This window comes from Python bivittatus, unplaced genomic scaffold, assembly GCF_059951505.1.
Source record: "Python bivittatus isolate LINGU-HERP-01145 unplaced genomic scaffold, Pbiv_v1 ctg000590_np1212, whole genome shotgun sequence".
In the NCBI taxonomy this organism is placed as follows: Eukaryota; Metazoa; Chordata; class Lepidosauria; order Squamata; family Pythonidae; genus Python; species Python bivittatus.
In genome coordinates this window covers 27,532,543-27,557,128 of record NW_028277086.1, presented here as the reverse complement: position 1 = coordinate 27,557,128, position 24,586 = coordinate 27,532,543, and the positions used below count along the sequence as shown (strand labels likewise).

At 36.3% G+C, this 24,586-nt stretch overlaps 1 protein-coding gene across 8 annotated transcripts in view; it reads left to right on the top strand.

The window, feature by feature from the left end:
• RALYL (RALY RNA binding protein like) overlaps positions 1-24,586 on the top strand; it is a 232,244-nt gene that overhangs the window by 98,430 nt on the left and 109,228 nt on the right. For all 8 annotated transcript variants that reach the window (XM_088149165.1, XM_088149162.1, XM_088149160.1 and 5 more), the window contains one exon: positions 9,654-9,932. In XM_088149165.1, coding sequence (XP_088005291.1) covers positions 9,677-9,932 — 256 coding nt within the window. In that variant the 5' untranslated portion in view covers positions 9,654-9,676. The remainder of the gene's footprint in view (positions 1-9,653; positions 9,933-24,586) is intronic.

The following is a 24,586-nucleotide window of genomic DNA, read 5'->3' as shown; positions in this document are numbered from 1 at the left end:
ATGTCTGCAATTGGCAACCCCATATCATAGTCACACTTCAGCCTGATTCCATGGTGTTAATAGATAATTAGGATGATATTTATTTGCATCTTATATGGATTTACAATAGATCTCTTAGCCTGTTAATATATGCCCAATTTCTTGCTTTGGCTCTGATCTTCCAACATGCTTCCTGGCAATACTGATCAGTGAAATACACAATACTGTAGTGTCTTTGTATGCCAATTCAGCCATTTTCCTTACTGGGGTCATGGATAATGCTGGTAGATCATTAATATTTGAGAATTTCCCTTAATAAAAAATATAAATAGTCCATCTTTATCTTAGTGTTGATGATTGGCTGCAGAATTAATTAGAATCATACAGCATTATGAAATTTTAGACATGGTTGTATGTGTCTTTAAGTTCAGAAATAGTATGCTATTACATGCTGACTAATGAAAATATAATGCCAGGCTAATACCAGGAAAAGTTGTTGCCTTCATGTCTGCTCTCAGCCTACTAGAAGCACCTGTTTGGCTGCAATAGAAATCAGGATTCTGAATTAGGTCAACATTGAGCCTTGTAGTTAAGATGGTGAATGCAGAAAACTGACATAGTCATTTGAGGGATCTCCATTTATGAACTCCCACTTTAAAAACAGTAACATGGCAGCATTGATATATTGACCTCATTCAGGCCTAACAGCATTGGCACTTGCTCTCCCCCACATCCAAAAAAACCCACTTGAATTGCATTATGTGCAAGTGACTATGTTTTCATTGAATTGATTAGGTGCTGATTGCAGATGTTCTTCTGAGTAGCTTACTCTTGATTATAACTAACATTTGCCAGATGTTGTGAAGTTAGGAAAAAAGCGTTGGAGCCAAGTGTCGATGCCAGGCATTTCAAACAAATTGAAATGCACCCACTTACCAATTTCAGAAATTAAGTCTTTTATGCTGCTAAGCATTCCATTAATGCTTAGAGGATTATTCTTGGATGATTATTCTACTCCTCTTTGCTGCTCTTGTTTTGCAGCTTACAAAATGCTAGGCCCTTCTCTACCTCTGTGCACTTATTAAATCAAATACCATTCATGCTTCTTTGATTTAATTCATTGTCATTACTCCATGAACGAAGACAAGTAGACTAGTTTCTTTCAAAATCAGAAAGTATAACCTCATTAGGCATTCTAAAATAATGAATAATGGAATGATTGTATTCGTTTTAAATTAGGACGTTATTTGTGATAATTTAAAAAAAAAAAAACTTCCTAAAAAATCACTGGAGATTCACATTTGTTGCTCAGTGGAGAGGAAATTCAGGGATATTTCACTATGAACTAAGTGATCAGACCTTTCCAATTAGTCATGACAAATAAACATAAGCAAAATCAATTGCAGAATTATCCATTGTAAATAATACTCTCCTCTCTTCTAAAAATATTCATGTTCTCTTCAAAAAATGGGTGCTATATTGTATCCTCTATAAGGACTCAAGGACCCACCTTATAACTCCTTACCTGGTAAAATGCCCAGGAAATTTATCTACAGTTGTTGTTATCAGATCAGTATGGTTCAGTCTCCTTGAATGTAGCTACATTTTGGTATACTATCTGTAACGTTAGGCAGCCTTTGTTTTGTCCACTGACGAACCCATCACCAATTGCAGTATTTTATCTTGTTTTATTTTTACTTTATTTTTAATGTTTTTGTCTGCAATTCTGGTTAGTGACCATAATAAAAACATTCATTCATTGGTGGGATCCCAAATTTGTTCTATTGTTTGGAGTTCTTGCGGAAGAGCTAAAATTATATACATATATTCAGGCACAGGGCATTTTTATGACAGCACAGAGATGTAGGCTCAAGGGTTTCTTGTTTTGTTGGTATGTTGATGAGGATAGAAATAGTACGGCTAGGAAAAGCTGGAAAAAATGTCAATAACAAAAGCATGTTGGTTGTTTCTGTTTTCTTACCTCCACGCATAATTGAATTAAGGAGAGGTGTTGACACATCACTGCTGATTAGGTTGAGGGGAATTTCCCAGAGAGATATCAGAATCGTGCACTACATATCTAATGAAGAGTTGCTATCTTACTGGTACATGGCCAGTGTAAATCTTCTCAGAAATAATAGCCCAGATATTACTGTTTTATTTGTACAATCCTGGGAATTATGCTTTCGGAAACTTGACTTCAGATGTCTTTTTTCCCTGATTTACTTTCTGCCTCACTCCTAGTCTTCGGACATTGATTTAGTTTAAGAACTTGACCCCAAAGATCCTACATAATATAATCTACTTGTATTCTTTTATCTAAGCCCTGTTTGAGGAGTCTCTTCTTGCCCAATTTGATTGCCTTGCTACACACTGAGATCCTTTCAGGAATATCTTATCCCCTAATAAAGGACTCACTGAGTTTAGTGTCAGGTCCCATTTGTGTCCTGACTTGCTTTGCTAGTCTTCTGCTGCCGAGACAAATGTTTTTAACTATGACATTAAAAATTACTATGAGTTATTGTTTCTTGAAATGTTAAGTTAATTATGATTACTGAATTTGTTAATGTCACTATCTTCAGCCTTGTTGTTACTGTTTTCTTGGCTGTTTTGAGACCAGAGCATTCTGGATCAAGCACATACAAGGAGTTAAGGCTCAAATACAATTTGGCTCAAAGCTCATGACTGTAGAAGAGGATGGTCTGTTTACAGTGAGCAATCGACACATGATGTTCTCCTACGCTATTCTTCCTTTTACTCTTTCTATAAAGACTTTGTGTTATATCGTATTGGCAAATGAGCTTTCCTTGATTTATATAGCCATTTAACTGATTATTGTTCCCCTAGCCTTTACTCTCCTTATTTTCTCATTTCTGTTCTCTTTCTATCTTTATTTGGTGTCCTTTACTTTGAATATTTAGAATTTGTCTGATAGTTACTGTGACCATATGTCCTTTGTTATAAAGGATCGGCCTTTATTTCAGAAAGCTGTCCTTTTAATTAATTAATTAATTAATTTTCCAAGACCTCACTTTTGTCCTTTATTTTGATCATTTAACTTTTACCATACAAATGATATCACTTAATACACAGTCTTTCACATTCATGTGAAAAATATGGAAATGGAATTGTCTTTTTAAAATAAATTTACATATACTATTTGAGTTCAGATATTTTTATTAGAATATGCATTTTGGTAAAGTTTTTCTTGGTTTGCTGTTGAATTTTCCTTTATAAAACAAAGTTGTAAACATAAACATTAAATTGAACCTTATGAACCTGTTTCAGATTTGCCCCTTTTTTGGGTTTATTTTTTCCAAGAAAATATGGTCACCATACTGACAGAGGACGAGCATAATAGCAGAACCATGGTTTTATCTGTAAAAGTAAATAGTCACAGTTACTGTAAATCAGTTTCACACTTTATATAAATTTGAGATGGTTCTTTCCCATTGTTTCTGAACTTGAGTGTGCTGGCAATATTATTTCCTATCCTTTAAATTATGAGTGAAAGTTTAAGATAATTTCCTCAGAATTAATGGAGCACAGTATTTCCCCTTTCAGGAGGGCGGGGGGGGAAGACCCAGCAACTGTATAGGTCCATTATGAACATGGACACTTCAGTTCGTGTGGAAAGCACATGTATACACAAATTTGCATAAACTTAGGGGCAGACTATCTCTGGCAACAGAATATCCTCCAATTTTCCTTCCACCCAAACCCCACTCCCAAATCTATCATAGAAGGCTGGGGAAACCTGTTGAACGTTTGTGTACTTTAGGAGAATTCAATTTCTTAAAAAATACTCCCTGCTTTTGGCGCTGTCCATGATCTTTGGTGCCACCCTGTCTATAAAAATTAGGCTCCCAGTTCTTTCAAATGAAGGAAACCATGTTTATGGTTGTCTCCTCTGTGACTGTAATGGGGTATGTATACTTTGGTTCCAGGATCTGACTGAAACAGGCAGGGCCACACAGGTTTCAATGTTACTCCTCCCATTTTGGGGGTGGGGGATTAAAGGAGACAGAAAGAAGCAGTTTGGGTATCAGCCAAGCCTTATCAGAGCAGACAAGCACTTTTACTTTTCCAGTTTCAGCCTTGCCATTTGCATCCTTTGGTGTGATCGGTTTCTTCCTGATGTCTGACAAAACATGGGTAGTTTGTACTTTACCATTTTCTCCTATACAGTAGCTTTTGACACTAATGGGGAAGTACATGCAGTACCCAGGATGCCTGGGAAAAAAATGATGGAAAAAGTGGAAGGAAAAGACCGGAAGGCTAAAAATGGAAAACACTTTGTAAAATTCCATGAATAAGGTAGGGTAATTGGGTATAGAAAAAAGCTTCATTCGAAAGCATTCTAGAAGAAAGTGATCAGAAGCAATTGCCACAGATGTTTATTGAGAGAACTTTATTATAGTTCTATTATAGACTATATTATAGTCAAGGACATTTCAATATCAGCTTTCATTTCTTGCTGTCTCTTTGAACTGCATGTTTGAGATTTAAGCAGATGTCTACTGTTTAGACTTCTACACTTGTGTTTTAATTCACATTTGGTTTTGTATTCTGTATATTTTAAAGTTGTTTCAAAGAAAGTGTCTATTTTGGCATATAAGTCTCATAAATCAATAAAATAAACTGACTTGGGTAACTTTTGCTTTTGATGTTTGTACTCAAAGGAAACCACTTTGAAACAACAGTAACTCTTTAATTATGTAACTTTTCTAAGGTGTTTATTTCTTTTTCAAAGCTGAATGTGGTTGCCTCCATTTATTTCAGCCATTTTTAATAGGTCATATCTAGATCTCAGTTTAACTGAGATGAAATCATTTGAGATGGCTAATTGTTGAGTGACTTAACATGTACACTGAAAATATGAATAGAAAGCATGCACAGCCAGGTAACTAAAAAGTTACCATAGTATCTTCCCCATATACAGTACCAAAGTTCTTAAATAGATAAATTCAATATTTTGGGAATATAATTCAACAACACTATGACATCTTTAAATCTTAGTTAGACAAATAGCTAGAGAAAGACACAGAAGCCATCCGGCAGGACTAGCCATCTCCAAAGCCTTTCCCACCCAGACACTTACTCAATCAGCCCAGCCCAGCTTCAGGTTTTATATCAAAGGAGGGTCATTGGACCAAGAAGAAATTACAGTAAAAATCAAGTGTAGGATCTTTAGTAGATAGGTAGATGCTAGACAACAGTATGTTCAGAGCTTGAGAGAGAGTCATATCTGGCTACATGCACATTTCTCAGCTCTCAGGAAAGCAATTTGTTTCTTTGCTCATTAAGTAAAAAACAGAAAAAAGCTGTGTCTTAGCAAGCTGAGCTAAACTCATTTCTGCAGTGAAAGCAATCCAATTGCTGAGGTTTCTGTAATCTTATTCCATTTGTTGTCAATAAATCTTGTTGAAGGAAACTGGCAAAACCTTTTTTTTTGGTTGGAATCTACTGCCAAGAACTCAACATGCTGAAACTGGCGTGGGATATAGCTTTATTTGAATTACCCTGTCAACCACAGCTATCTGAGATGCAGAGATAGAATAAGGGCATCTGGCCCTTAAAAAAAATTAATGGGGAGAAATACTGGATGTTCATCCGGAATAAAACTACCCTGTCTGGACTGCAGTGTTCCAGATAACCAACAGGTAGAAGCAAAAAGCTAGGTTTTCTGTTTCTTTTTTTTAACTGAGGACAATTACTATGTTTACATATCATTAGATATGATTTCTTTAATCGTGCCATATTGAACAAACCACAATGGGTGGGATCATACGTGCATTGAGCCAAAAATAACCAAGACATATGATGGTTAAATTATTATGTAAAGTAGGTCCCTATGTACTATATACACTATGCTTTGCTTTGCTTAGAATGCTTGGAATGAAGGGAAAAAAGGTGTTTGTGAGAGTTGCCCTGATCTGTCTTAGTTATAAAGGGCCATTTTTCTGTCTTCCGGTATCCTGGGAATTTTCTGAAAGTCAAATCTTACAAATGGGCCCCTGAATAACTGTGATACAGCCCAAGTGTGTGCACACAAACCCTAGCACTGTAAGGATTATATGTATAACACAAACACATTTCATATTGCTGATTCTGTAGGTAAGGCAGTTAGTAACTCCAGGGTGAAAAGTAGTATGTGAGGTTTTTTTCTTATTCATTGCTATGGAAATTCTTGACTTCTTTTCTTATATGGAAATTTAAACAATGGGGATTATACTTTCACACTCCAGGCAATCAAATTTTAATTATGCAAACATTAATATTATTCTTACTTTACCAAATTTCCACAATACATATTTTAATAATATGAGAATAACCATTGGAGAAATCCTTTCCTTTCGGATGGAAAATGTTCTGCACTTTGCTATTCTAATCCTTGTTTATAGCACAGAGCCCTATTCATGCTTGTTGAAGCCTTCATAAACAACACTGAATTTAAAATGTGACATTGTTGTGACATAAAATAAAGAAAGTGCTCTATAAATCCCTAATGTGTATGACTCACAACATTGTGCAAGATTTAAATCAAGGATTATCTTCAATTTTTGATAGTGTATGAAAAAAAAAAACCTTGAATTCTCTGTGGTTCATTTATTTATGTTAAACTGAATCTTATCTACCTATCTTCAGGTAAGCTCCATTTAATTCAACAAGACTTATATGTCAGTGGAAGTTTGTAGAATTATGCTGTAAATTTCTTAAGGCTACTTAAATGATCCTGAGTATGAATCCATTTTTAAGAATTTATTATGGATGAAATTAAGTCAGGGGTGGCAACAAAGGATTCCATATGGCCCTCCAGAGTTCAGTTTTTCTACTTAATCTGAGTGTGCTGAGGTAATTGAATTTGTTTTGGGAATTTTTTGTTTTTTCATTTTTAAAAAATTTCTCAATCCTGTTTGGGTCATTGCCCTGTCTACCATGCTAAGAAGTATGGTTTCTCACTTGGTTATGGAATGGAAACAGGAACAGATGGGAAAATGCTACCCTGTTAGTTCTTCCAGATCACTTATGAGAATTGGGTTTAAGGGAAACTCTATTACAATCTTTATGGTTTCTTCCAAATTAAAAAGCTGATGCTGGGGAATTTCTGCTTCATGGTATATTGTTAATGTAAAGGGTGTTGAAGTTTCCATCTTGCTTTTATGCCTTTTCATATCTATATGAAATGACTTTTTTGGGGGGGGGTACCTTCGAGTCATTGTTGACTCCTGGCGACTGCCTGGCAAGTCCCTGCAGTTTTCTTGGCAAGGTTTTGGAAGTGGTTTGCCATTGCCTCCTTCCTAGGGCTGAAAGGGTGTGAGTGACCCAAAGAGACCCAGCTGGCTTTGTACCTGAGGCAGGACTAGAACTCACGGTTTCCTGATTTCTAGCCCAGTGCCTTAACCATTGCACCAAACTAGCTCTCCATATGAAATGCCTGGGGAATCTAATATAATTGGGCTGGAGACAACAGTATCATTATACAGCATTTCAGTACATTTAAGTACTTCTCACTGATATCCATCCATAATCAACTATTATGAAAAGTACTGGAATCAGATCAATTCTGTGGCTGATTCTTGTTAAAAAGTTACATTGCCCCTTTGATTTACCCTACCTGAAACTATGTGAAACTAGACCACATCCTTAAATTCCACAAGGAAAGAAAGGTAAAATATAAATGCACTAATTAAATCAAACAGTAATGCTAGATGCCTTCCTCTATGCTGCCACAAAACATCCTAGATCATGTGATGTCAGCCTATCTGTATGGGAACTTTCTGCACACATTAATAATTTTCTTGGTGGAGCAGACACCAGCAGATTTAATCTCCCAACTGAGCCTTCCATACTACTTGATATGAAATGGATCAAAACTTGAACCAATCTTTTAGTTAACATTTCACAAATGCCATTATTCCTTTTTTCCACTTGAGAAATGAACAAGTAACATCTCAGATTTAAATCTCACATCAGACTGATCATGATAAGTTCTGAAATATGACCACAATAATGGCCATATCTTATAACAAATGTTATGTACTTAATTGCTCAATAAATGTCCCCTTCTTCACCAGGACAGTTTTTCAGAACACACACACACACACAGACAGACACACAGACACATTATGTTATGGGTATATAGTAAAATATATATCAAGTAATATGGCTGGCTAGCAAATTCAGAAGCTGTATGATTTGCTTGAAAAATACTGTTGATTTCTAATTAAATGACAAGCAGAAAATAATGTATCTACAGCTTGAATTGCATGTCACACTTGAAAGTCCTGTAGTATTAAAATAACTAAATAAATGTGACAAAAATAGAATATCATATACTGATGTGTCCATAAGCACTCAGAAGTATTTTCAAATTGTCAGAATGTGTTCAACAACCTTAGGATAATAGCTTAAGAAGTAACAATTGTTCCGTTTATTGCAAGAAAATATATGACACCCTGGCTAGTTTTCTAAGAAATAAGATGATAAAGATGAGATCAACATAGGATATATCTTGAATATTAATTTCATGATAAGTTACACAATGAACTGAATCTTTCTCTTGTGATCTAACCACACCATCACAGAGTAGCTGTGCCGTGTACATTTTTATTTATTTACAAGGCTTATAAGTCACTCCAGTCAGGTCCAATTCTAAACAAGAGACTACTTTGTCATCTGATGAGAATTAGCTTTTATTCCAATAACTAACACTTTTGTTTATTTAATGTCCAAAGGTATTCTGTGAAGAAACCTTATGGTAATATTGTTTGAGCATCTATTTTTAACATGATCTAAATTTCTTACAGTGGTCTATAGTATTTAGATAGTATTTACTCTATAATATAAATTGAAAAGATAATGTGTTCTAGTGGCAGGAACCACATAAAGAAAGGGTTGCCTTTCATCATTGTTCAGATTTGCTCCAAGACTAGCCTTACATGTTCATTTCATCAATACGTAGTACAGGTAGTCCTCACTTAATGACTGCCCTGTTTAGCAACTGTTCAAGACAGAGCTGAAAAAGTAACTTTATAACTGGTCCTTGCACTTACAACTATTGCAGCATCCTTGTGATCACGTGATGGAGATTTAGGCACCAATTTGCACATTTCACAACAGAGTCAATGGAGAAGCTGGCAGTAAAATTGCAAGTCGTGATCATGTGATGTCTCAATGACCGTGGGTGATTCACTTAACAACTGTGGCGGAAGTGAGGTTGTAAGTCCATTGCAATCACATGATTGCTTGCTTAATGACCACATCATTTAGTGACAGAGTTGCTGGTCCCAATTGTGGTTGTTAAGTGAGGTCTACCTGTAGTATCTAAACCTCTTATTTTACATGATGAAGATAGATGGATATTTAATAAACCAATATTAATAAGGGTTGAACATTCAAGCTAAAATAAGTGAATGTTGCTGAAGTGCTGATTTTAGCAGACTGATTTATAAGTTTTAAATTCATAAAAAATAAAAAAAATATTTAAAATGGAGATTTAGTAATTCTACATTTTTCTTATTGTGGATCAGCATTATATGATAACTTTCTCATAATTTTGTCTTTATATTAATTTAATTGTTATTATTACCCTTTTTTATTATAACTCTAATACACTGAACTACACATGTATATATGTAACTAAATCAAATCCTTTGTCATCTTCTTTCAAGGGCTGAAGTCAAGTGAGCCAACCATGACCGGCAAAACACAGACCAGTAATGTCACCAATAAGAATGATCCCAAGTCCATCAACTCCAGAGTCTTCATTGGTAATCTTAATACAGCCATTGTCAAAAAAGGAGATATAGAAGCAATATTTGCAAAGTATGGAAAAATAGTTGGCTGTTCAGTACACAAAGGTTATGCATTTGTACAATACATGAGTGAGAGGCATGCAAGAGCTGCTGTGGCAGGGGAAAATGCCAGGATCATTGCAGGACAACCACTGGGTGAGTTTCTGCATGACTCCTCATATATTCATTTTATTACAGCTTTTTACTTTTACGGTTTTTTTGTTCAATTTTTTATACCCGCCTGTATCCATCTGAATGCAATTAACTGTGCTTTGTATGCATTCTAGTAGTGAGTAGAAATTAGAATGCACTTAGTATTCTTAAATGATCAAGGAAGTTTAGGACTACATAAATAAGGTGTTTGTTAAATAGACATGTACAGATAACTTGTGGGGGAACATAATATGTGCACTTCCAGCTATGGGTATTGCTTGGATCCACAAATCTAAAGGTCAGCCCTTCACCATGAATTATGAGCTTGTTTAGATGTACCATACTTAACATGAACCAGTGTTTATGATTTGGACAACAAGTGTAACTGCTTTAATTGGGAATGAAAACTTCCACACTCCTTATGTCTATAAAAAGAAGAGTGTGAGTCCAACATTGCTGTGTTTCATTCATGTAATTCTAAATGATGGCATCATGAAAGAATGGAACGCTTGTAGCCTTTCCAATACTGTTGTATTTCAGGGCTCACTATGCCTTTTGAAATGCAGGTAGGAGCTTCTTGTTAATTATAACCAAATTTGGCTTTTGACAGGAGTGCCAGTAGACTGGAGGTCGTACCCATTATAAGCTTTCCTAACTTATATGTGATTCTGTGCACTTATAAGTTGCTGACATACAGCATTCATTTTAATATTTAAGGGGGCATTCAGTAGCTAGCAAATAATATGCAAGACACAGTGTAATTATGGAAAATGAAATAAGGCCATCAATAACTTGGTTCAAGAAAAGCTTTATCCAGTCTGCTGCCCTGCAGAAATCATTGAGGAATTTTGAAGTACTGCAGTCATTAGTGTGCTGGTTTGCTGCCCAGAAACTATAAATTTTATGAAATGTCTCTCACAGCAATTGTATAGAAGCCAATAAGAGATGTTTCGTTACTTGTCTATAGATGTATAGAAACTTGTTTGGAGTAATCTTTAAAATAAATGGGAGAAAACCATAAGCCAGCATGGTTCAATTAGATTTTCTGGAGAAGGATTATGAACATGCACTAGAAACTCTTCTCATGTAGGAATTTACTGCCACCTTACTTAAGCCATTATTTTCCTGCTACCATCTTTAATTTGTTTATTTATATACACATACATAAACACACATTCATATGGGTTTATATACTTCTACTTCAAAGGACTCGGTGGTTTTAAAAAAAATATGAACCATAAATAACAAAACATCATTTCCAAGAAGAGAATGTTTTAACAGTAGCCCAGGTCCACCATCTGTACTGAAGGTCCATTAAGAACAGAAAAGGTTTCACCATCTTACAGTTTCTGGCACTAATCCTGAAGATAAAATTTGCAGGATAATTGTATCAAATACAATGAAGGAAGAAAATATTGTGTAGGATTCATTCCAAAGATTTTGTCAGATCAAGTTTCAGTGGCATAAGTAATTATTCAAAATGCCCATTTTTACTCTGTTCTTCTGAAATTTGCTTGTCCTATTTTCTTTCCCTTCCCTCACATGAGCTGGTTCATTTATTTCAGAACATGCATTTATTTATTTATTTCCATTTATTTCCATTTATGTATATATTTGCTTTCTTCCACTAAAATAATTGGAGGATTCCCCTTTAGGTGCATTAGTACATCTTTGTGTTGAATTGTTTTAATAACAGTTTAGGTTATTAAGTAATGTTATTTAGTTACTTGATTTAATGATAAGAGAACAATAAGATTGGGGGAGCCAATTTGTCAGTATCCTGGAATCAAACGTACTTGTGTTCATGTGTGTTTTTAAGGAAATGAAACAGCCATTAAAACAAGATTTGATCTAGCTCTTGAGCTGTATAACTTTTAGATTTTTGTCAACCAACTAATGATCAATTATACCAATGCAAGACCAGCATGAAATAAAATTTAGCTTTGATTGCCAAAGGTAGCATTTCAAGATTTCTCCTCCCTCCCTCCACCCCCCCCCCCGTCTTTCTGGAGTGTAGTGGTTAAAATGTTGGATTAGGTATGGAGAGACTCAGGTTCTAGTCTAGCTAGGGCCATTGACTACAAACAGGGACACCCAGGTTCTGGTTCTAGTCTACCCTTGGCCATGGAAGCTGACTAGGTAACTTTGGGCCAGTCAGTCTCTCAGCCCAATATCTCACAGGAATATTGTTGTGGGGAAAAATAGGAGGGAGGACTATATATGCTGCTTTGAGCTCCAGAATGAAAGGCAGGATATAACTCTAATTAATAATAAAATAATTACATATATTCATAATCATTGCTAAAAGAATCATAATCATTCCTAAACAAAAGATTAGGAAATCTGACACAAACATCATTTATTAACGTGAATAACAAAAGACTAAGTACAACTTCTTTGGTAAGTAAATTTCCATTCTATTTAGTCTCTTTAAATATTATTAATGTGTGCCTCACTTCAGATCTAAATTAGACACTGTCTCCACCAGAAACACAGACAGATTTCCTGGCACAGAGTGACATATAGCTTCAAGTAAACTAGTGGGTACAGGTAATTATTTTGGACAACACGCTCTCTTTCCTGTCTTTGGAAGTATAGTAGCCCTCCAGGAGGTTTCTAAATCACAACAACCCTAAAAAACATACAACATGTGGTACAGGCAATAAATAATATCTTTTAACAAAACAGTCTCTGTATATCTCTGTTGTACATTAGATTGATGTGGCAATTGGTAATACAGTCTTTTTTTTTTCTTTTTCATCACATATGCCCTGGCCATGAAATGTCTTCGAGTCTCATTGCTTGTCGTGACTTATAGATATGTAACATTCCAACATTCAGAGCTTGTAATCTTCAGGGCAAATGAGTTAATCACAACAAATGGAGTCTTCTAGACTATGAGTGATGTCATGTTTATGACTACTGTGTTCTGATTTCTAAAAGGGAAAAAAAAAGATAACCCTTTAATGCAAAACAGTTTCCATACTATCAAGAGGACCTAATATTTGTATTTTATTTTTTAGATAATTCAGAATATACTTAAAGAATCTGAGAAAAACAATCTTAAATGTTTCAAGTTTTTTACAAAGCTGAGATAATACAGCTACTGAGTATTCATACACTTGTTCGTTTGTCTGTTTACCAGTATCAAAATCACACCTAGTTCTAGAGACTCTGGCCCCCTAACATCCGAATAAAACTCATTAAAAAGCTACAGCCATCATAACATAAATATAAAGCAAGAAATAACAATTCACACTACAACTCTAATGCTCCAAATGCTCTTTTAATGATCCAGAACTTCACTGTTCTGTGAAAAGGTAGGACTGTGGAAACAGATACTCTACAGTGATGGGGCAGCCCTTGAAAAGGCCTCCTTTTGAGTTCACCTCCCTGCCACCACCACCCAATTTATCAGGTGGAAGAATGGTATGGATTGATTGAATGGGGTAGCTAGATTCTGTCTGGAACAGATGGCTTTATATGTACCCTGAACCTAAGCCATGTAGGTTGAATTTCACTAAAAAGAAACTAATAAGTGCAGTTCCAGTAACATTGTTATAGCAGTCCTCAGCCATCAGGATATGAGTCCCTGCATTTTTCACCAGTTGAAGTTCCCAAGTAGTCTTCAAGGGCAGCTCCAAGAACAACATGTTGCAGTAGTCCAGTTTCAAAATAATAAGGGCAACGACTGTCACTAAAGCCTCCCAGTCTAAAAAAAAAAAAAAAAAGTTGCTACTGGTGCATCAACTAAAACTGGGCAAAAGCATCCTAGCCATCTGCTGCTCTAGCAGGAATCATTAGACCAGGAGACCCAAGTCATGGACATCTCTTTAGAAGAGTGCAACCCTGTCCAGAGTAGGCATGGGGTTCACAGAGACTACTGGTTTGGGGACAAAAAGCACTCTATCTTACTGGGACTCAGTTCAGCCTTTTCAGTCTCATCCAGATCCTTATAGCCTCAAGACACCAGATCAGAATGGAGGTAGCGGCCATATTTTGTCACCCTATCATGGCCTCTTTAACCTTCTTTAACTCAAATGCCTACTTTCCTGAGCCCATGCCACTCTAGTATAATCTCAGGAAAAGGTGCAAGTCTTTTAAGAAGGGTTAATAATGAAAACAAGGTTGCCTCTCTCCAATCCAAATAACCTCTGCCCATTTGGGATCTGAATGCCCTCTACCTCTACTCTTGAGATCTATGGCATTTATAATAATTAATCATAATTTTGCCTACACAGATGCTAATATCACCACATTTCCAGCAAGACTTCACCACATCCACCTTTTACCTAATATGTGTTTTCAGTTCTGCTTTGGGGCTACTAGAGATATGTTTTCTTACCTTGAGCTTTATTTCCCTATTTACTTCACTATGCATCTTAGCCAGTGTTTAGGTAACATAGAAATTATGTATGATCTGACAGTGAGAGCCAGTATAATCCCATAGTCTGCATGGCATGTATTACATTAGGTTAGTCCCCTATATATGTAGCTAAGCATGCAAACATTGCTGTGTAAAATCTTTTAGAATAGTTTGCCTTAAGTAAAAATAAATTTAGTTTCCATTATAAGGTGGTTTTCTCTTTATCCTCTTGACAAAAATTTCTGATTGTAGCAAAGAGAGGTGTGTAGATTTAAGCCAGCTTTGAAGCTTACCATCTGCTCTGCTTCCCCCCAAACTTAGTTAATTGACCTTGGGCTCATCCCTAGAAAAATACTGTTGATCTAGCTGCAGAAAAGGGATATGGTGAGGATTTCATCTGTTCATATTTTGGTCTTCAAAATGCTACTCAAGCTGCCTGCCATGTGCAGGGCGGGGGCGTCCAAAATAACATAATACTGCCTGCCTGCCTTACAGCCCCAATAAACAGTTGGGGAAGGCAGCTTTAGTCTAATCACAGTCTTCTAAATCACTATATTGATTAATGGTTGCTTACATATTATTAGGGTAATAAAATATTTGATATCAAATGTCAAAAATAAAGCAGCAAACATAAATCAGCAAAAAAAAATATCGAAAGATAAAGATAGTAAAACAAAAACTGCAATATTGTATAACCCAGAGTATTAGATGATGAAGTAAATACTTGTGCAATAGCTTTAAAAACATCCTTCCTATCCTTTTAGCCCAATTCCCCATCTCTGAATATGGGCCTTGAGAATTTAGGGCTATCACTAAGTTGTCTGGCCCATGTTGCAGGAAGCCGTAAAGGGAATTTGTGGGAAATCTAATAGACCATTTGTTCCCTTAGGTTCTCTTACATCCTATTGCTGCACCACCATTATTTTGGGAAGAAATGTACTGGTTGCATGAATTATGGCAATAATTATGATGAATGTTTAATTTATTTATTTTCAGAATTTATATCCCAGTCCTGATGGACTCTGGGTGAAGAGTAAGGTAAAATGTTCAATTTAAAAAAGAGAACATAAATAACATAAGAACATATTGAGAGGGGCAGAAAGTAGGCAGTAGAGGTTTGCCTTCTCATTAGTGCTCAGTACAGGAGTGTCTGGGGAGGTTGTCAAAAGTCAAGATGGCAGGTGTAAAAGTGCAATTGAAGCTCCACCCATTTTTTAATGTGGGTTGCACCTTAAAAACAGGCAGAGTTTGATCACAATGTCATAGTCACCATGTTGACTTTTTTGACTACCTCCTGCAAACACCCCTGAATCAGTATAAACTACTTGCTCAGTATTGTCCCAGAATCTTCTGTAGTGTGCAGTATTTTCAGGGCAAACAATTGATGTGGAACATATTTCCTGAGATTAGAAGATTTTAAAGCCACATGTGATGGAATGGAATTATGAAGGCCAGGCTCAGGGAGATAAGTGTTTTCTTAGTTCACTGAAAGAGCGTGGGAACTACAAGAGGATGAGGCTGGCACCTCCCTGAGGAATTCACGGTGTTGTGGCTGGCTGGGGTTTGAGTCTGGGAAGATTGATGTCAGGTTTAGCCCAAGGAACTCCAAGAGACAGTGCAAAATCAGTTCAGCTATGTTTATTAGCTACAACCTCTAGCAAGAATCTTCCCAAACTGAAACCCCAGCTCCCAAGCCAGCCAGCCATAACACCGTGAATTCCTCAGGGAGGTGCCAGCCTCATCCTCTTGTAGTTCCCACGCTCTTACGGTGAACAAAGAAAACGCTTATCTCCCTGAGCCTGGCCTTCATAATTCCATTCCATCACACCACAGCTCTTTTTTTAAAAAAAGAACAAGCTTAGTCTATAATATAAAAGATAATATAATACTTTATGAGTAATGATTTCATCTAAAAAAAGATATAAAATTCAAATAAATAATGGGGAAAGGTTAAATAATATTCAAATATTGAAAAACAAATTGTGAAATATGGATCAATTCATCACCGCTTTTGTAGTATTGAAAGAAAGAAAAGTCAGGGTAAAATCAGGCCTTTTATGTAGCTTCAAATTTTGACCTTTCCCATTTAAGAAATGCTTATTTGAATTTACTTGAGTATATTCTTTGTCAAACTAGATGAAGTAGAAGCTATTTTGAGAACATTTTACTGATAGAGAGGGTTTGCAAAAACTTAACTCCTACATAATTTTATTCAGGTAAACATCCCATTGACGTCAATAAGACTTTCCACAGATAGATTAAAGTGCTGGCTTCACCTGACTGTTTAGCTTTTGATCTGGCATTTTATATTTGTATTCCTTCCCACACTGTGTGCAATTTCAGAGGGAACAAGCATGAAATTACAATAAAAAAAGATGCTGCATTTTCCTAAACTTCGGCACTGCTCCAATTAATTGAATATGAGTTATAACAGAAAGAGACTTCAATTTAAGCTCTGTGCTAAGTATAGCTTCCCCATGAATGTGATTTCTAACTCTTCTTCCAACACAGTCATTAATTTAGTTAACGTTCTGGCATTATGAAGCCATTCCTCTTTTGATATGCTTTTGGTGCTAAGTTTCATTACTGTCTTTCATTTGGTGTTGTAATGATGGCAGAGAAAGTGCAGGCTTCTGGATAAAAGATTAATTAACTTTCCTCCCCACCTGTCAAAGCTAAAACCAAAAAGTTTTAAGTCAACACAATATATCATGCCATACTGGATGGTTTTTCAAATACTTTAGAAATGTGAAAGTACCCAATTTGGATGATCCTAAAAGCTGACTAAGAATTATTATATATACACAACAACATGAAATCACAGCTGCCAATTCTTTAGCTGATGTTAGTCTTCATTCGCATCAAGTTCTTCCTAAGAAGCTAGCATATTATAATATATCGGTGTAGTATATGTGCCTTTTGTAATTGATAGATGGAAATTTTGTCAATGCACGGATTTTCTAAGCGCTGTCCACGTTTTTTTGGTATGACACCCACTGTGCCGATAACCATAATGCCATAATCTTTCACCTTTGGGTTTTAGATCTTGATACTTTGTGATCTTCTCCAATTCTTTGTCTTCTATTCTACTATCCCCTGGTATTGCCACATCAATTATCCACACTTTCTTCTTTTCAACCACAGTTAAATCTGGTGTGTTATGTCCCAAGACTTTATCCATTTATATTCGGAAATCCCACAATATTTTAACCTGCTGATTAATATTTTACAATATTTTACCTGCTCCTGCACTAAGAATTATTATTGGTTGGTCACACAGTCAGCCAGTTGCTTAGCATGGATTTGGCATTTTTATCCACCTATCGAGTCCTTCCCAAGGACCTGGGATAGGCAGACATTGTTGTTTGATGGTGTTAAAGGTATCATCACAGGATTGAAGCTGTTCCAAGTAAAGCTACCTTTTGCAATCGACTGATGGTGATCCTGTCAATGCTGATGGTCTTCAAGTGCTGCTCCAGATGTTTTGGGCTTGCATCTAAGGCACCTATAACTGTTGGTACTATCTTTCCTTTCTTTTGCCACAGTCGTTCTATTTCTATTTGCAAGTCTTTGTATTTTGTGATTTTCCTCCAGTTCTTTCTCTTCTATTCTGCTGTCTCCAATGTCCACTATCCAGACTTTTTTGTCTTTCTTATCAACAATTGTTAAGTCTGGGGTGTTATGTTGTTGTTGTTGTTGTTGTTGTTGTTATTCCCTCCAAAGAATTAATAGCTTTGCTTATAGGTCTGTAATGTTGTATTAAATGGTAGCATAGTTCTAGATCACTTTTATGGTTATGTGCAAGAACAGAGTAGAAGTAAAAATGTAGAGCAGAACCAAGGAAGATACTACAGATTGTCTGAAATCTGAAAGCAATTTGGGATAACTACTGTAATACAATGATAATAATAAACTGAAATAGGGAAACTCTAGTCCAGACAAGATTCATTAATTGAATAACTGTGCCAGCTCCATCCAGTCCTAGATTGGGAGGCACTGATCATGATCACTCATGTCATAGTCATCTTCCGCTTGGACTACTGTAATGCCCTCTACGTGGGGCTGTCCTTGAAAAGCATCCAGAAACATCTGCTGTTCCAGAATGCAGTGGTTCATGTAGTTTGGGGCATACCACAGTATGCCCATGTAACACCACTGCTGTGTGAGCTGCACTGGTTCCCAGTAAGCTTCTGGAAATAATTCAAGGTATTGTCATCTTTTAAACTTACATGGCATAAGACCAGGTTACATGTGGGACCTGTCCCTGGTGGTTTCTGCCCATCCCACCAGATTTGGCAGAGTGGGCATGCTTTGGGTCCCCTCAGTGAAACAGTGGCACCTGGTGGGCTCTAAGAAGCATGCCTTCTCTGTCATGGTGCTTGCCTCTTGGACTAGCCTCCCACAGAGATACAGATGGTCCACATTCTGTTAGCCTTTCATAAGGCTGTGAAGACCTCGGTCTTCCCCCAGGTATTGTCCAGGGTGTTAATTTACTGAAGCTGTGGTGTGTGTATGTAGGTTGTATAGGAGGATTGATGTTGTTATAGGGACATCAACTTGGAGTTTGTTGGGTTTTTAATGATTAATTTGTTTTATATTTGCCACCAAGTTTCCTTGGATAGATTGGCAACCATAGAAATTTGATAAATAAACAAACTGTAATATCGTATCCAACAATATAATCCATTCTGATGACAGTTGCTTTGACCTTTTTCCATGCACCCCAAAGCCTGCTCTAGAAAGTTGGAGGAACCCTCAGAGCAGATTTTGAGGTATGTATTGAGGAAAAGAAGATGGTGGGGATAGAAGTGCTAAAGGAGAAATGTGCTTGCAGGAAACTCAGTTTAATCAGGTTGATACACTACACATCCCTCATTGATGTTCCGTATAAGGACAATTATCAGACCAGAAATATGAAATACCGATCTTCTTTGTAATAGTTTCGGATGAAAATCATTGAAATCTCTTTCCAAAAAAGTATATTGAATCTGGAAGGATTTAGCTTATTCCATGTTAAATTTCCTTCTGAATTATAGCCAGCTTTGTAGCTGAAATTTAATATATGTGTATCCTACTTAACAAGTTACCTTCCAAAATTTAGCATGGTTTGGAATTTGGACTGAAGTAATGTTTCTGATTAACCAAGTTAGTTGAAGTCTATTATTGTTATCCTTACTGACTTGTATGGATTAGGCTTTAACAACACCAAAAAATAGTATAACATTAGGAAAATGAAGTTGTTGACAAGCCGTCATCTATTTCAAAGAATAATAATTCAAAATTACCTTTTTTATATAATAAGAAAAGCAACCTTTTGTTTGCAAAATTTGTAGCTGAGTCATGCTGCCTGATATAGTCATTCCTCACTTTGTCCACCCCTGTGTTGAAGCAACTTTGGAACATGCTGTTCTCTATTGAATAAAGATAGGAACGTCATAAACTTTGTGGGTCAGGAGAGACATGATTACAAGAAAATAATGACAATCCTTAGGGTTCCAGAAGATAATATTCTAGTGTAATTCTTCCAGGAAATGCTTAATCCAGCTGAACGACCATATAACTTGTCCCTTGATTGTGGTTGATTCAGATCTTTATTTATTTAGGTAAAAACAGCTTTACTATTTTCCCATTCCTCATGACCTTTCTGTCTCATTTAGCCTGGAAATTGACTGCTGCTCAGCATTTTCCTTCCATACTAAAAGCCGTTACTCTGCAGGGCTTATATTTAAAGCATGCCAAGCAGCTATTTGCCAGTCTGGATGGAGAAAAATGCTTCCTGAAATGCCACTTATGGGCTTTATTTATTTCTTGCATTTGCTTGGGAAATAGTCATCGTTTGATTTCAATACTGTGAGCAAGGGAAACACACACACACATGCACCACCCCAGTCAGGACTTAAGGTTTTACATTTAAAGTATTGGTTGTGCTTTGCAACTTCTGTGTTGTACTTCCAACTAAGAAACATCCCACAGTGCTGGGCAATAAAGGTGAACCCAGATAGTCATGGGCAGAGGGGACGCAAGTGCTGCGTAGTACCGTCCCTTGAAACCAATTCTGCAGAATTTTCTTGATAAGCTCATCTGAGAGGTTAGTGTTATGAAAAAGTATTCAATGCTTCAACCCTCATAACTGTATATAGGCTTACCTCAAAATGGCTTGTCAGGGTTTGCTTCAGAATAGACACCTGTATAATTGCATTGTTGTCTGTATTTTTAAGATGTGATTTTGTTTCTTTTACAGGGGCATACACTTCCTTAAAGCAGAAATAGGATTTCTTGTGGGGGTACTTTATATATTTTGTGCAAAGAAAGATTTTATATGGACATGTTTTTCATATTTTATGCATGGGCAGAAGCATTCAGAAATGGACATTTTTGTCCTTTGCCCCAAAGTCTGTGAGTCCAAGGTCTACTAAATTGAGATTTACAGTACCTGAAAATTTCTGGAAACTTTTCAAAGACAGCTTACTGTAAAGTGTATTATCATATTCAAAGTAAAATGGAATGAAGTTTTGTATCACCCTGGACTGATATGACATCTCCAGAAGAGACAGAGTTGACACACTATTTCTAATAGTAAAAACAGCCACTGCCAAAACCTGGACATCCAGTTTCATGGGTAAATCTGATGATATTTTCAAACCATGAATCTGATTTCTCAGTTGTTATGTAACTATCTAAAAGAACTATCACTTACCTTTGTCCTGAAGGAGCATAAGAAGATCCCTGCTAGATCAGATTAAAAGCCTAACTAATCCAGCATTCTGAGCTATACAGAGGGCAGTTAATTGTTAGGGACCTTTTTTGGATTACTAACACGTCTCCGTTAAGAAAACGCCCACCCAACTTGTAGGGATTTGTAAGTAGTTTCCCTGTGTTTCACCATATATATATTCTGGTTGTTTATCTTGCAAGGTATCAAGTACCAGTATTTTAATAGAGTATCTGATGTTCTACCAACATATAGGTTTTCATTAGCCCTTCTTTATGTATAGCATGGGTGATTTGGCCCATTGGACCTCTTTGTGCCACCCCCCATCCCCCCCACACACACACACACTGCTTTTCCTTTCCCAATGAATCGAAATCCAACCAAAACCAAACAAATGCTATGAAGGATACTGCTGCATTTTGTAGGCCAGGATAATGACCATGGTAGAAGTCATCATAGAGTTTGAAGCAATGGTGGAGGAAGTGGGAATTTTGTTAGGTGACAAAGGGCATTCAGTTCTGCTTACTCACTCTTAGTATTAGCTTAGCAAACAACAGTTTGTCATCTAAAACTGGAAGCACTGGCCAAAGTTTAGAGAGTGAACAAAAGGCATAGTTGTTGTTTTTTTAATTTATATTCTATTGCTTTTTAATTAATAACAAAAAAGAAAAAGAGCAAAACACAGTGATAATAATGATGAAGATACGCACATTCTCAAAGAGAAAAAAAAACATTAAAAAGCGCTTTACAAAAAAGTGAGAGAAGTACGACAAAAAAAATAGTATGATATGTCATTATAACAGGAAACAGTTACAATTCTATGTATACTTATCTAAAGCAAATATTATTCAAGTACATTTATATGACTATAGTGTTTTTTTTAACTTCCTTTATTTTGTATAAATGAGTCCCATATTTCATTTTACTTGTCCATACAAAGTCTACGTCTATAGGCAATCAGTGGCAAGTACAATCGGGTCTTCAATCCATTGAGTAAAGGGGGCCATACATTTATGTTTCCAGTGCTGCAATATCAGTCTTTTAGCCATAGTAAGGGCACGGAGAATCCATTTACGTTATCCAGTTGTCAAGTTCCATGTACTGCGTATGTAATTAAGAGAATGTCACCCTCTGAAAGTGTTAGGGGTTTTTTTTCCGCACAGTCACATTTATATAATCCACTACTTTTTCCCAAAACTTAATAAGTATAGGATATTGTAAAAACATGTGTTTTAAAGAAGCGTTGTCCTTATTACATCTCCAACAAAATGCTGTCTTAGACAATCCTTTTCTATACAAACATAATGGAGTCCAATAAATTCTAAAATGTTGCTGTTGAAAGTCCATTGACACTCTTCCTTTAGAAGTTAAGACACTCTCCCATTGTCTAGGCAATATAGAAACCTCTAACTCTTTATTCCACTCATCTCTTAGGATCTACATATTAAATTGATTTATTGATAACAAATATCTGTAAAAACTAATAGTAGGGGCTTTTTTATTTTAAGGGATTTAACAAGTTGTTCTAGTATCTCAGGTGTCTCAGAAGCTGAAAAAAAGGCACAGTTCTGTGAGTCAAGTGCATTCTTGTTGAAATCATAGAAACAAAAAGAAATGTATCTTGGCAGAACCCACCTTGCTACAGTACTGTTACCTTCATTATCCACTGTGGATTGTTTCAAAAGTTGTACAGACTATGCCCTTACAATGTAACATCCATTAATCACATGTGTTTCTACAAATTCTGTTTAAGGAAATAACCTGAAATTAATTGTACAAGACTTCATGCACTTTTGAGAAACAGTTTGGGTAATTGTAGAAAGTAGAATGTCACCCACCCAATAGTTACTGAATCCTAAACAACCTGTTTCTGCTTGCACACCTTTCTAGTGTCAGTGGCAGAACACTGATTGCTTCCTGTGTATTTGACACTTGAGCTTTTCCATATGGACTATTTACATAAGAAATAAATACCTGGATAGATTGTCCTTGGATTTCCTCTAAGTCAGTGTTGTCCAAACTTGGCCACTTTAAGATGAGTGCTGGCTGGGGAATTCTGGGAGTTGAAGTCCACTCATCTTAAAGTTGGACAACACTGCTCTAAGTCATACTCAAAGTAAAAGCAATGTAGATAACACTGTGAAACTAAAATGTTTGAACTTAGACAACTGTCCAGTTTTTACAGTATGTTCAGTTTCTGTAACATTTGGACAAATTATACAAGGCACTTTCTTTCTCTTCTAGATTTTCTAGAACATCAGAAACAGCAATACTTTATTCCTACTGTACAAAGTTTTGCTGAAGTTATATAGAATCTACCTCTTCCTAATTTTTTGTCCTTACAACTGTTAGTTTTGTGCAGCTGAAATAAGAAATAATTTATTTCAGATACCAGCAGCCTCTACATAATCATTCATGTTTATGGATTTATCAAGGTTTTCATACATACATACATACGTACATTCATAGCCTAGGAAAGCTCATTCAAATAGTACTGATTTAACACTGATGCTTGTGACTGCAAGCTTTATACAGAACAAAACAGATTTCCAATTGTGTAGCATTAGTTAACAATTCATGTTTCACAATGAGCAACAGTTCTTTAGCGATCTCTTTGACATTCTGTGTGGGAGAACATTGCTTCACTTGAAAAGATCTTGATCACAATCTCAAGTTTCTTTCATTTGATTTTTTTCTTGAGACTGTGCTTTGCAATTCACTGTTTATTTCATTGTTATTTATCAGCCCAAATGTTTTACAATGATTGCTCACAGATTGCCTGATATTGTGGAAAAATTATTTGCATTCTTAGCTGACAAATAAGTGCATCATGGTAATAAGGAACAATACAGAGTCTAGCTTTGGAAATAGGTCTTAGTCTACACCCTTGGCAAAATATGCATAGATATATGAGAATTTACATGATGTTGAATCAGGCTCTTTGTATAACCCAGTTTTGTCAATGCTAACTGACAGGGCTTCAGGCAAGAGCCTTTCCAGCTAAACCTGGTGATGTCAGGGACTGAGCCTGTACTGTGGAGTCCTTGGGGTTCTCTGAGCTTGGTTGTTTTCTTGCAAACGTTTCATTACCTGGCTAGGTAACATCTTCAGCGCTAGAATGGAATGGGATTTGCTCTCTGTTTATATATTGTGGCATGCCCTGCCAGTATTGGTGGGATGGGGGTTTTGTTTTGTTCTATTTTTTTCCTCTGGTAGTTCCTTGATTAAGGTATTGTTTACTGCTTGTATGTCTGCAGAGATGTGCTGGTCTTTTGTTTTCCTTTCTTTTGTCTCTTTTGAATAGTGTGTAGATGTTGTTTATCTCTATATGCCTGTTGATTGCTGCCTTGTCTGAATACCAAGCTTCCAAGAATTCTCTTGCATTCTGGATTTAGCTTGGTCTAAGATGCTGACACTTTCCCAGTTAAAACTATGGTTAAGTCTGTCCAGGTGTTGTGAGTTTAAGGAGTTCTCATCATGTCTTCTGACTGCTAGTTGGTGCTCGTGGATGCGCTCTGCTAGTCTTCTGCCTGTCTGTCCTACATAGTGTTTGTTACAGTCCTTACACTGTATGTTGTA